Below are 14252 nucleotides of genomic sequence, written 5' to 3' on the forward strand. Positions count from 1 at the left end.
GCTTAGTCCAATTAGGGACAGTTATGTCTACAGTTATCTAGATAAGTTACTGTCCCTTTAAACCTCCCATGATCTTCTCTCCACAATGTTCTCTACATCTCACGTTTATTTTACATCAATGTAGTCTGTGTACGTCAGGGTTACATCTTCTGCTGCAAATAAGTAAATATAAATAATAACATACAAAGAGAGAAGCACTCTACCAGGAAGGAACAACAGCTCATCAGCTAGTTCTATGGTGATTTACCACCCAGAAGCAGCCTCTTTTAGACCAGTGTGCTTTTCACAGAGGAAAACTTTCCTGAAGTATATCAGTCTGATCCTGCCAAGTAAGGTCAGTCCAGCCCCGAAATACCAGGCAATTCTCCTCTGAACAAGGAACATGACAACCCCAGACAATAACAACCATAAATATTTGTATTATGTAACAACAACCAGCAACAAACAATATTCGTTTAACCCTTTCATGACAGGGTCACAACGTTCCGATGTAGACAAATTGTAGTCCCGCGATCGTGCACGCGAGATTTCAGTTATGGGATTGGGTCAGGGGGGCGTCCCTATGACGCAAGGCATGCCCTACAGACCACAATCACATCCAGGAAGCGCCGTTGGCTTCAGGAAAGCCAAACGGCTGGCGCTAAAGCGCAGCGCAGTTAGGACGGACTAGAACGCCATAATGGCATTAAAAGGTTAAAGGGACCATGTTTTCCATGATCAGTTCTCTCAAACAATGAAAGCTTTATATTAGGGGTTTTCTCGCTATATTTAATCTATAAGTCGCCATACCAGTAAAGTCCTGGTAAGGGGGCAGCCCTAGTCTGGGTAATGCAGTAGCAAGGTTAGAGAGAAAGATCATTACAAAAAAAAAAAAAAGCTGGTGAGGCAGCTAGAAGGTCCTGCTATAAATCATGCTACTGACCGAGATATATTCATTCTCACTTAATCAGTTTAGAAACATCTTTATTAAGACCGAAACAAATGCATCTAAACATTACTATGAACAGTGTAGCTAAAAAAGGTGAGCTGAAAATTGGATATATGAAAAGTTTTATAAAAGGTTATATACAGCTGGCGTGCCCCCAACACTTTCCAAGTGAGGTTTCGCAATGATTTATGATTTTTTTTTTTACATAAATTATTTCTAAAAAACAAAATTTATGCTTACCTGATAAATTTATTTCTCTTGTGGTGTATCCAGTCCACGGGTTCATCCATTACTTGAGGGATATTCTCCTTCCCAACAGGAAGCTGCAAGAGGACACCCACAGCAGAGCTGTCTATATAGCTCCTCCCCTAACTGCCACCCCCAGTCATTCGACCGAAGACAAGCAAGAAAAAAAGGAGAAACTATAGGGTGCAGTGGTGACTGTAGTTTAAAAATAAAAAACACCTGCCTTAAAATGACAAGGCGGGTCGTGGACTGGATACACCACAAGAGAAATAAATTTATCAGGTAAGCATAAATTTTGTTTTCTCTTGTAAAGGTGTATCCAGTCCACTGGTTCATCCATTACTTGTGGGATACCAATACCAAAGCTTTAGGACACGGATGAAGGGAGGGACAAGGCAGGAAGTTAAATGTAAGACACCACTGCCTGTAAGACCTTTCTCCCAAAAACAGCCTCCGAAGAAGCAAAAGTATCAAATTTATAGAATTTAGAAAAGGTATGAAGCGAAGACCAAGTTGCCGCCTTACAAATCTGTTCAACAGAGGCCTCATGTTTAAAAGCCCATGTGGAAGCTACAGCTCTAATAGAATGAGCTGTAATTCTTTCAGGAGGCTGCTGGCCAGCAGTCTCATAAGCTAAGCGTATTATACTTCTTAGCCAAAAAGAAAGAGAAGTTGCCGAAGCCTTTTGGCCTCTCATCTGTCCAGAGTAGACAACAAACAAAGCAGATGTTTGACGAAAATCCTTCGTAGCTTGTAAATAAAACTTTAAAGCACGAACCACATCAAGATTGTGTAATAGACGTTCCTTCTTTGAAGAAGGATTAGGACATAGAGAAGGAACAACAATCTCCTGATTGATATTCTTATTAGATACCACCTTAGGAAGAAACCCAGGTTTGGTACGTAACACTACCTTATCTGCATGGAAAATCAGATAAGGGGAATCACACTGTAAAGCAGATAACTCCGAAACTCTTTGAGCCGAAGAGATAGCTACTAAAAACAGAACTTTCCAAGATAAAAGCTAATATCTATGGAATGCAAAGGTTCAAACGGAACCCCTTGAAGAACTTTAAGAACTAAATTTAAACTCCATGGTGGAGCAACAGGTTTAAACACAGGCTTTATCCTAACTAAAGCCTGACAAAACACCTGAACGTCTGGAACCTCAGCCAGACTTTTGTGCAAAAGAATAGACAGAGCAGAAATCTGTCCCTTTAAGGAACTAGCTGACAAACCCTTCTCCAATCCTTCTTGGAGAAAAGATAATATCCTAGGAATCCTGACCTTACTCCATGAGTAACCCTTGGATTCACACCAATGAGGATATTTACACCATATCTTATGATAGATTTTCCTGGTGACAGGCTTTCGAGCCTGAATTAAGGTATCAATGACCGATTCGGAAAAACCACGCTTTGATAGAATCAAGCGTACAATCTCCAAGCAGTCAGACGTAGAAAAATTAGATTTGGATGTTTGAAGGGACCTTGAAGTAGAAGGTCCTGCCTTAGCAGCAGAGTCCATGGTGGAAAGGATGACATGTCCACCAGATCTGCATACCAAGTCCTGCGTGGCCACGCAGGGGCTATCAAGATCACCGAAGCTCTCTCCTGCTTGATCTTGGCAATCAGACGAGGGAGCAGAGGAAACGGTGGAAACACATAAGCCAGGCTGAAGGACCAGGGCGCTGCTAGAGCCTCTATCAGCGTTGCCTTGGGATCCCTGGACCTGGACCCGTAACAAGGAAGCTTAGCGTTCTGACGAGACGCCATGAGATCCAGTTCTGATTTGCCCCAAAGTTGGATCAACTGGGCAAATACCTCCGGATGGAGCTCCCACTCCCCCGGATGAAAAGTCTGCCGACTTAGAAAATCCGTCTCCCAGTTATCTACTCCTGGGATATGGATAGCTGAGAGTTGGCAAGAGTGAACCTCTGCCCATAGAATTATCTTTGAAACCTCCAACATTGCCAGGGGGCTCCTTGTTCCCCCCTGATGGTTGATATAGGCTACAGTCGTGATGTTGTCCGACTGAAATCTGATGAACCTGACCGCAGCTAGCTGAGGCCAAGCCTGAAGAGCACTGAATATCGCTCTTAGTTCCAGAATGTTTATCGGAAGGAGGGTCTCCTCCTGAGTCCACAAACCCTGAGCCTTCAGGGAGTTCCAGACTGCACCCCAGCCCAGAAGGCTGGCATCTGTCGTTACTATAGTCCATTCTGGCCTGCGGAAACTCATTCCCTTGGACAGATGGACCCGAGATAGCCACCAGAGAAGAGAATCCCTGGTCTCTTGATCCAGATTTAGTAGAGGGGACAAATCTGTGTAATCCCCATTCCACTGATTGAGCATGTCAAAGTTGCAGTGGTCTGAGATGTAGGCGGGCAAACGGAACTATGTCCATTGCCGCTACCATTAATCTGATTACCTCCATACACTGAGCCACTGACGGACGAGAAATGGAATAAAGAGCACGGCAGGAAGTTAGAAGTTTTGACAACCTGACCTCTGTCAGATAAATCTTCATTTCTACTGAATCTATCAGAGTTCCTAGGAAGGAAACTCTTGTGAGAGGTGAGAGAGAACTCTTTCCTTCATTCACCTTCCACCCGTGAGACCTTAGGAATGCCAGAACAATGTCCGTATGGGACCTGGCGATTTGAAAAGTTGACGCCTGTATCAGGATGTCGTCTAGGTAAGGGGCTACTGCTATACCCCGCGGTCTTAGAACCGCCAGAAGGGACCCTAGAACCTTCGTAAAGATTCTTGGTGCCGTGGCTAACCCGAAGGGAAGAGCCACAAACTGGTAATGCCTGTCTAGGAAGGCAAACCTGAGAAACTGATGATGATCCCTGTGTATCGGAATATGTAGATAAGCATCCTTTAAATCCACAGTAGTCATATACTGACCCTCCTGGATCATAGGTAGGATGGTTCGAATAGTCTCCATCTTGAAGGATGGGACCCTGAGAAATTTGTTTAGGATCTTGAGATCCAAGATTGGTCTGAAAGTTCCCTCTTTCTTGGGAACTATAAACAGATTTGAATAGAAGCCCTGCCCCTGTTCCTCCTTTGGAACTGGGTGGATCACTCCCATAACTAGTAGGTCTTGAACGCAATGTAAGAATGCCTCTCTCTTTATCTGGTTTGCAGATAATTGTGAGAGATGAAATCTCCCCTTAGGAGATGAAGCTTTGAAATCCAGAAGATATCCCTGGGAAACAATCTCCAGAGCCCAGGGATCCTGGACGTCTCTTGCCCAAGCCTGGGCGAAAAGAGAAAGTCTGCCCCCCACTAGATCCGGTCCCGGATCGGGGGCTATTCCTTCATGCTGTCTTAGAGGCAGCAGCAGGCTTTTTAGCCTGTTTCCCCTTGTTCCAAGCCTGGTTAGGTTTCCAGACTGGCTTGGACTGGGCAAAATTTCCCTCTTGTTTTGTAGAAGAGGAAGATGAAGCTGCGCCACTCTTGAAGTTTCGAAAGGAACGAAAATTAGTCTGTTTGGTCCTTAACTTGTTGGACCTATCCTGGGGAAGGGTGTGGCCTTTTCCTCCAGTAATATCAGAAATGATCTCCTTCAGTCCAGGCCCAAATAGGTTCTGCCCTTTGAAGGGAATCTTGAGAAGTTTAGACTTTGAAGTGACATGAGCTGACCAGGATTTAAGCCATAGCGCCCTACGTGCCTGAATGGCAAAACCTAAATTTTTAGCCGTTAGCTTGGTTAAATGAAAAACGGCGTCAGAAATAAATGAATTGGCTAACTTAAGAGCTTTAAGCCTGTCAAGGATATCATCCAACGGGGTCTCTACCTGTAAAGCCTCCTCCAGAGACTCGAACCAGAAAGCCGCTGCAGCAGTGACTGGGGCAATGCATGCAAGAAGCTGGAGAATAAAACCTTGTTGTATAAAGATTTTCTTAAGGAAACCCTCTAATTTCTTATCCATAGGATCTAGGAAAGCACAACTGTCCTCGACAGGAATAGTTGTACGCTTAGCTAGGGTAGAGACTGCTCCCTCCACCTTTGGGACCGTCTGCCACAAGTCCCGTGTAGCGGCATCTATAGGAAACATTTTCTTAAAAGCAGGAGGGGGAGAGAACGGCACACCTGGTCTATCCCATTCCATAGTAATAATTTCTGAAAACCTCTTAGGGATTGGAAAAACATCAGTGTAAACAGGCACTGCAAAGTATTTGTCCATTTTACACAATTTCTCTGGGACTACAACAGTGTCACAGTCATCCAGAGTCGCTAAAACCTCCCTGAGCAACACGCGGAGGTGTTCAAGCTTAAATTTAAATGCTGTCATTTTAGAGTCAGACTGAAGTAACGCCTTCCCTGAATCAGAAATGTCACCCACAGATAGAAGCTCTCCTGCTTTGGCTTCTGTACATTGTGAGGGTACATCAGACATAGCTACTAAAGCGTCAGAAAGCTCTGTATTTGTTTTAGCCCCAGAGCTGTCTCGCTTTCCTTGTAACCCTGGCAGTTTGGACAACACCTCTGTGAGGGTATGATTCATAACTGCCGCCATGTCTTGTAAAGTAAACGCATTGGACGCGCTAGATGTACTTGGCGTCCCTTGAGCGGGAGTTATAGGTTCTGACACGTGGGGAGAGCTAGATGGCATAACCTCCCTTTTGTCAGTCTCAGAAACCTCAGGTGATAAATCTTTAAAACTTATAGAAAGGTCAGTGCATTTGGTACACATTCTAAGAGGGGGTTCCACAATGGCTTCTAAACATAATGAACAAGGAGTTTCCTCTATGTCAGACATGTTTAACAGACTAGTAATGAGACCAGCAAGCTTGGAAAACACTTTAATAAATGTGAAAAAAGCAATAATAAAAAACGGTACTGTGCCTTTAAGAGAAAAAAACTACCACATAAACTGCAAAACAGTGAAAAAAAGTAGTAAACTCCGAAATTTTTACAGTGTGTATAAGGGACTAAAACAGCATTGCACCCACTTGCAAATGGATGATTAACCCCTCAGGCCCAAAAACGAATTAGAAAAACATTAAACCTGTTATCTGCTGTGGCTCCTACCTGCCCTTAAAAACGATTTTTGCAGGAACAAAACCCTCTATAGAGGTCCTATAAGCCAGAGGACTCCTTCAGGGAAGCTGGATGTCTCAGACTGAAAACGAAAATAGGCCCCTCCCACCATGCACTCAAAGTCAGAGGGCCTTAAAAAAGTACTCCTAGGAGTAATCTAACAAGCCATGTGGAAACTAGGCCCCAAATAAAGATTTATCACCCTCAGAGAAAAAACGTTTTTATTTTTATAAATCATGTAAACGTTTTTACACTATGTAATATAAGAATTAATATGAATATTATCCCTTTTTGCAAGCATGATCCCAGTTGTTGTTAAATCACTGTATCAGGCTTACCTTAAATATACCAGGCACTGTCAGCATTTTCTAGAACTTATCATCTCTCTAGAAAAAAATATACTGAACATACCTCAAAGCAGGCAATCTGCAGACCGTCCCACCAACTAAAGTTTTCTTTCCATACTCTTCAGTTATGTGTGAGAACAGCAATGGACCTTAGTTACAAACCGCTAAGATCATCAAACCTCCAGGCAGATTCTTCTTCTAATTTCTGCCTGAGAGTAAAACAGTACAACGCCGGTACCGTTTAAAAATAACAAACTTTTGATTGAAGGTAAAAACTACACTAAGTCATCACATCTCTCTTGATACTTCCTTTCTTGTCAAGAGCTGCAAGAGAATGACTGGGGGTGGCAGTTAGGGGAGGAGCTATATAGATAGCTCTGCTGTGGGTGTCCTCTTGCAGCTTCCTGTTGGGAAGGAGAATATCCCACAAGTAATGGATGAATCCATGGACTGGATACACCTTTACAAGAGAAATATTTTTAATAATTTAGCAAGGTTAGAGTCACAAACCTGCATATTCATACAGATCCATAAGCATATACATAGGATCCAAACCAAGAGGGCAAGAATAAGCCAGTATGGAGATAATTAGCGTGTTTCAAATGAGGCAAGATAGAGGATTAGTGTAGGTGACATTGGGCCTATCTATCAAGCTCCGAATGGCTCGCCAGAAACAGCAGTTATGAAGCAGCGGTCACAAAGACCGCTGCTCCATAACATGTCCACTTGTTCTGAGCAGACGGACAGACATCGCCGGAAATCAACCCGATTGAATTACGATCTGGTTGATTGACACCCCCTGTTGGCGGCCCATTGGCCGCGAGTCTGCAGGGTGCGGCGTTGCACCAGCAGCTCTTGTGAGCTGCTGGTGCAATGCTGAATACGGCGAGCGTATTGCTCGCCGTATTCGGCGAGGTCTGGCGGACCTGATCCGCCCTGTCGGATCAGGTTCGCCAGACCTTGATAAATAGAGGCCAGTGGCTGAGGTCTGGGTAATGGCCATATGTAGAATGCTTTCAGTTGCACATTAGAACCTGTTTGATAAGATATGTCACATTCCCTTGTTTCACTTTGATTGTTTGATACCCTCTTATAATATTCAATAAAGCTTAAAACATTCAGTCCACAAATAAGAATAATAAGAAGGGACTGACGACACGTGACATTGGAGAAATCGGCAACTGTAGAGAGGCTTACAATAAATCTAGGCCAGTGTACAGAAAACTGTTTCTGACACTGTATGATCACAGGTGCGCACTGCATTGTGAGGAGCAGTAAAAACTCAAGAGTTAAGTGTCAAGTTGGTCAATAAATAGTAGGAGTAAGGTGCAGTTTGTTTAAGAGGCACCTGGGAAGGTAAAAATCTTGCACCTGTTGTGAAAAAAAGTAACAAAAATATTTTTAAAGCTAAATTAAACACTAAACAAATCTTAGATATAATGATGTATTCAAAGCAAAATTACCCTGACAATAGATTTTTTAAATTATATTAGTAGTTTTAATATCAATGAAATATGTGTAAAGTGTTCTATAAAGCATGCCACCATATTTTAATCTAAGTTTTCCCAGGTTTAAAATCCTATTAGTTTATCCCTGCAAAGGGAAAATAGGGGCAGTCAAATGGCTTCTACTATATTTTATAAAGACATAACTTTTCTATTACATTTGTCCCTTTGTATTCACTAGCATTCAATTTTACTCATCTTAATAGCATATTTAGGTCTTAACCTTGTGCTGGGGCATCCTCAGCGTTTGGCGTTGGCTCAATCTCTTCTGCATGCTCTGTAGCAGCTGGCATTTCCACTACTTCAACAACCACCTCTTGCGTCTCTGAAGATTCTGTCGGTAGCGCTTCCTGCTCAGTAACTTCTTCAACAGCCACCGCTACAGCCTCAAGTGTAGCAACATCAGCAGCCTCCTCATTGACCTCAGAGACGTCACTGGCCTCAGCCTCTATACCATTTAAAGGATGTGAGTAAGTATGAGACAACCACAGTAACAGCATAAAACATAAAAAATAACACTTCTCTACAGCACCAATCACTCTTGCAAAATGGTAAGTATAGCCTACATGTATCCTGTATATGTAAAGGAAGATATTAAACATAGAAACTCAGTCCCCAACAGTGTTCTCTCAAAGGCAGGGCTCGACAAACCCAGGAGTCAGGCAGCAACTAGCCCCTAGAATTTTACCCCTGGCTCCTAACATTTGGGGTTTTTCTCCATAGATTTATATTCAAATGCCACTGTCTAGCTCCTATAAGTATGTGTGGCTCTTAAATATTCTTACTGACTCCTAAAATTTAAACACATTTGTCGATCACTTCTCTAATACAGTTTTGTTTGCGGCCCAGCAGTGAAACAGTTAATTAGGTAAACACACCCTACAATTAGCAAACACCGCACAATGCAGACTGCAAGGTATGATTCCATTATTAACTGTTTCACTGCTGGGCCACACATAAAAACTGGCCTTAGAGGGAACACTGGTCACCAAAGAACATTGGTGAGCCTAATCATGTAATTTAAAGTGTCAGCATTCCTAAGGCAAATATCAGACTATTTCTTTTAGTCTCCCCGGTTGTTTTTCCATGTCTAAAAAATAATTGAGGGGTTTCAAAAGTAAAAGCTTGTCGGTTTATCTTTCTTGAGACTGTGATAGTTTCAGACTATATTACATGCATTTAACATATTCCAGTGTGTCTTGTCAATAAAACATATTGATTGAGGGGGTACTCTTTGTTCTGTGATCATTTGCAGATCATGAAAGGGACCACTATTGACCAGAGGGCAAGAGACCCAGTAGTGAAATACCCTTTTACCCTATGAGCGTCAATAGATCTATTTTAATTTAATTGACACTGAGCAAACCTTCCATCACATTTTATTTATATTTTAGTTGTATGTAGGGAATAATTCCTTACTTGTTCGATTTTCCTTTTTATCAATTAAATGCAGAAACCTTTTTAAAGGGACAGTCTACACCATAATTTTTATTGTTTTAAAAGATAGATAATCCCTTTATTACCCATTTCCCAGTTTTGCATAACCAACACAGTTATAATAATAAACTTTTAACCTCTGTGATTATCTTGTATCTAAGCCTCTGCAAACTGCCCCTTTTTCAGTTCTTTTGACAGACTTGCAGTCTAGCCAATCAGTGCCTGCTCCCAGATAACTTCTCGTGCACGAGCACAGTGTTATCTATATGAAATACGTGAACTAACACCCTCTAGTGGTGAGAAACTGTTAAAATGCAATCTGAAAGAGGTGGGCTTCAAGGTCTAAGAAATTAGCATATGAACCTCCTAGCTTAAGCTTTCAACTAAGAATACCAAGAGAACAAAGCAAAATTGGTGATAAAAGTAAATTGGAAAATTGTTTAAAATGACATGCCCTATCTGAATCATGAAAGTTTATTTTAGCCTAGACTGTCCCTTTAAACATCATATGTTGTCGGGTTATAGTTCTGTGATTAACCTTACTCTGATAAATTTAGGGCCATATTAAGAATGGAGCGGCAGCTTTCATGTTAAAAGTAAAAAGTTTGCGCTCTCGCATTTGTAATAAACTTATAGAAGTTGCAAACGCAAAATTGCATTCCCCATAGACTTAAATGTAGCCGAAAAAGTTAAAAAAAAAAAAACCTGACACCCAAAAGTTGTGCAAACACAATCGTGGTTATTTAAAAGCGCAACATTAGAAAATAATATTGCATATTTCATAATCCAATGCTCTGCACATAGCAGAATATGTTCTATTTATTCTTAAAGAGATATTTCTCTATATATATCTGATGGATTTTTGCACAAATATATATCTATACCTATATATATATGATGATATATAGGTGTAGAAATATATATATATATATATATATATATATATATATATATATATATATATATATATATATGTTGATTGGAGTAGCTGTGTTAGTCCAGAGATTTAGATATCAAAATAACAAGAGTATTGCATTGAGCAATTATACTTTTTTATTGGACTAACTATACATTTATAGGTTGACAAGTTTTCGGAAGAATGTCAACTTATAAATCTATAGTTAGTCCAATAAAAAAGTATCATTGCTCAATGCAATACTCTTATAATTCAGATATATATAGGAATATCTATTTAAAAATACATAGAACGTATTCTGCTATGTGTGAAATGTAAAATATTTACAGTGAATACACAGTATAACACTTTATTAAATATGAATATTACATAAATATGATTTTTCATGTTTTCATCTACTTGACTGCAAAGGGCTCCAGTGCACTTATTATATATATATATATATATATATATATACATATGTAGGTAATGGTATGTGTATATATGTCTGTAAATACATATATACACATATAAATACATATGCACACATAACATATATATACATACATATTTAGACATGTGCATGTATATATCTCTATGTTAAAACCCTTTGCAGTCCTACAGCTGAGACCTCATATCTTTTAGCCTTTATAACTTTTTTTATGCATTTTTTTTAAATATTTTTTATCTAATAGTTTTATTATGAGTGTAATTGTACCTTTTACATGATTTTTTTCTGTGTTTTTTTTTTAAACTTTTTTGTCGAGTGTAACAGTTAAACAGAGGTCTGAGGTCATGGTAATCATTCTAGCGTAAATTGCAATTGCGCTCACGCGTTCGCATTTACTTTCAACTTGTAATACGAGCAGAATTTAACTTGCGTAAACAGCCGCAAAAACCTGATATCACTTGTGTGCAAAGGATATTGTTCCACTTGTAATATATAGCCCTTAGTACCTAAAAGCCAATAAACACATTCCTGTCAGCAAGGGTTTCCACATCTAACCTAAAGTTATAAGCAAATTGTCTACTGACCCAAGAATTACAAGTCACTTATTAAATTACATATTCTGATTAATAAAAAGAAAATTAAAACTCAACAGCATTCTCTTAATCAGGAGTAAAAAATGTATTATACCAGATTAAAGGGACAGTCTGATTCATTAGACCATGTAATTTCTGCATTACTAAGCTTAGCTGTGTGTTTAAAGGGACAGTCAAGTCCAAAATAAACTTTCGTGATTCAAATAGGGCATGTAATTTTAAACAACTTTCCAATTTACTTTTATCACCAATTTTGCTTTTTTCTGTTGGTATACTTAGTTGAAAGCTAAACCTAGGAGGTTCATATGCTAATTTCTTAGACCTTGAAGGCCGCCTCTAATCTGAATGCATTTTGACAGTTTTTCACCACTAGAGGGCGTTAGTTCATGTGTTTCATATAGATAACATTGAGCTCACGCATGTGAAGTTATCTAGGAGTGAGCACTGATTGGCTAAAATGCAAGTCTGTCAAAAGAATTGAAATAAGGGGTCAGTTTGCAGAGTCTTAGAAACAAGGTTATTACAGAAGTAAAACCTGTATTATTATAACTGTGTTGGTTATGCAAAACTGGGGAATGCGTAATAAAGGGATTATCTATCTTTTTAAATAACAAAAATTCTGGTGTTGACTGTCCCTTTAAAACATAAGTAAAATGCAGCCCCAGAAACACAAGCTTTACAGCTGCCGAAGAGGATACTATTGGTGAGCAGGAACAGCAGTCGCCCAATACTCACCAAATGTCAGAGATGCACTAATTGCAGTTCCCAAGTGGCTATTTACATTTATTTAACACCTTTGTGAGGTTTAACCACGCAATGAGCTAAGTAATGCAGAAATTACATGCTCCAACAAACCAGAGCATGTCACTTTTCATCAGAATTATTCTTTAATAACAACTTTGGGCTAGATTACAAGTGGAGCGCTAATTTGGGCAAATTTGCGGGCGCATGATAAAGAACAAGCCATTACAAGTGGCTGGTTATTGCTACCACGAACAGTATTTTGGGGGTAAAGGTGGGGGAAGGGGGGTGTTAGAAAACAAACATCACTAAAAAGTGCCTTTACGTTGTGGTCTATGGGAACTGCGTGTTCCCAGTAAATCTATGTGTATATGCTTATATTGTGGTGTTGAATAAAACAGACGCTAATAGACAACTTAGCGATACACAAACCTACGAACTTCTCTTGTCTGACCCTACTGATTCCTTTGCATTTGTTTTACGTCAAATAGTGGAGGGGGCAAGAAATGATGGTATCCTTACTTCTAAGGTGGCAGATAGCCTTATACCTGATTGTCCTGTGATGCCCATCTTTCACTATTTGCCAAAATTACACAAAAATATAATTAATCCTCCTGTCCGCCATATTCTGGCAGGTATAGGTTCTCTTAATGAAAATATTTCCAACCTATTGGACAGCTTTTTACAGCCAATTGTTATGAATTTACCTGGGTATTTGAAAAATACAACTACATTGATTAAGCCAATTGAGAGTATTGAATGGAAGAATTCATACAGGTGTATCACTATTGATGTATCATCACTGTACACATATATCCCTCATACTAAGGGTCTTAATGCTCTGGAACACTTCCTCTTTATATGACGATGACGCTATACAATTTTTGTGTTTGACTGTAGAGTATTTGCTCACGCACAATTTTTTTCTTTTTGAGAGTCAATATTATCTCCAAAGGTGTGGCACAGCCATGGGCGCCAAATTTGCACCGTCCTATGCTAATCTCTGAATGGGATTCTGGGAGATGTGCCACATCTTTAGAGATAATAAAGTAAGAAATATTATTCAGAGTTGTCTTCCAATTTTAAAAGGTGATAAGAAATTAAATGTGATTTCATCCAAAGGTTGTCATTTCACCACTATGAGGGCAAAAACACTTAGAACCATTCTTTCACCTTCCATGCTACCTAACCAGAAATCCAATACTTGGCTTCCCACTCGAGTAGGTTGTCATAAATGCAATGGTAATATATGTAAAACTTGCCAATATATCAAAACTGGAACAAAATTTAAATCGACAGTAACTAAGGATATGATATCAGACATAATATAACATGCAACACAACACATGTTATATATTTGTTGACATGTAAAGGCTGTAATAAACAGTATTAGGTCGCACCAAACGTGCCCTGAGAGACAGAGCTCTTCAACATCTTAGAGACATTAGCAACCCTGATAGCAGTACCCCTATAGGCAAACACTTTAGATATGAACATCAGTCAAATGACATGCTTTACAAATATAAGGTATTGATCATATCCCAAGGCACAGGAGAGGGGGTGACAGGGAGAGGTTATTGGATCAGAAAGAAGTACTATGGGTCTTCAAGCTTCAATCTAAACATCCAGATGGCTTAAATTCCATTATGGATGTAAATTTGTTTTACTGAAGTGAATTCTCAATGACATCACATTAATAGAGTAAGGGGTAAATATGATAACACATAGTATACAAGGGAAAAGATTTCCATAACTGAATTTATTGTGTAAAGAGTATTTCTATATAAAGCTGCTATATAATCCTTTGTTGTTGTTGTTGATTTCAATGGATATGTACATATGTAAGAAATTTAATTATGACTATTGAATAATATTTATATATCAAGTTTAAATATAATGGCTGTTTTAACAGCCAGTGAATATACAGAGATGTATCTTTAAAATGCAATTGAATCAGGTATCTAATCGGAGTTAATTAGAGACTTTTTTGTCTTAAATAGTGGTCTGGTTGGAGTATGTGTGTATGTCAGTGAACAAGGGCTAGGGATAGGCCC

At 39.6% G+C, this 14252-nt stretch overlaps 1 protein-coding gene across 1 annotated transcript in view; it reads right to left on the minus strand.

The window, feature by feature from the left end:
- Positions 1–14252, minus strand: part of MGARP (mitochondria localized glutamic acid rich protein) — a 116150-nt gene that overhangs the window by 82499 nt on the left and 19399 nt on the right. Inside the window, exon 4 of the mRNA XM_053700208.1 lies at positions 8305–8529. Within this exon, the coding sequence (XP_053556183.1) occupies positions 8305–8529 (225 nt within the window). The remainder of the gene's footprint in view (positions 1–8304; positions 8530–14252) is intronic.

This window comes from Bombina bombina, chromosome 2 (assembly GCF_027579735.1).
Source record: "Bombina bombina isolate aBomBom1 chromosome 2, aBomBom1.pri, whole genome shotgun sequence".
NCBI classification, from domain to species: domain Eukaryota; kingdom Metazoa; phylum Chordata; class Amphibia; order Anura; family Bombinatoridae; genus Bombina; species Bombina bombina.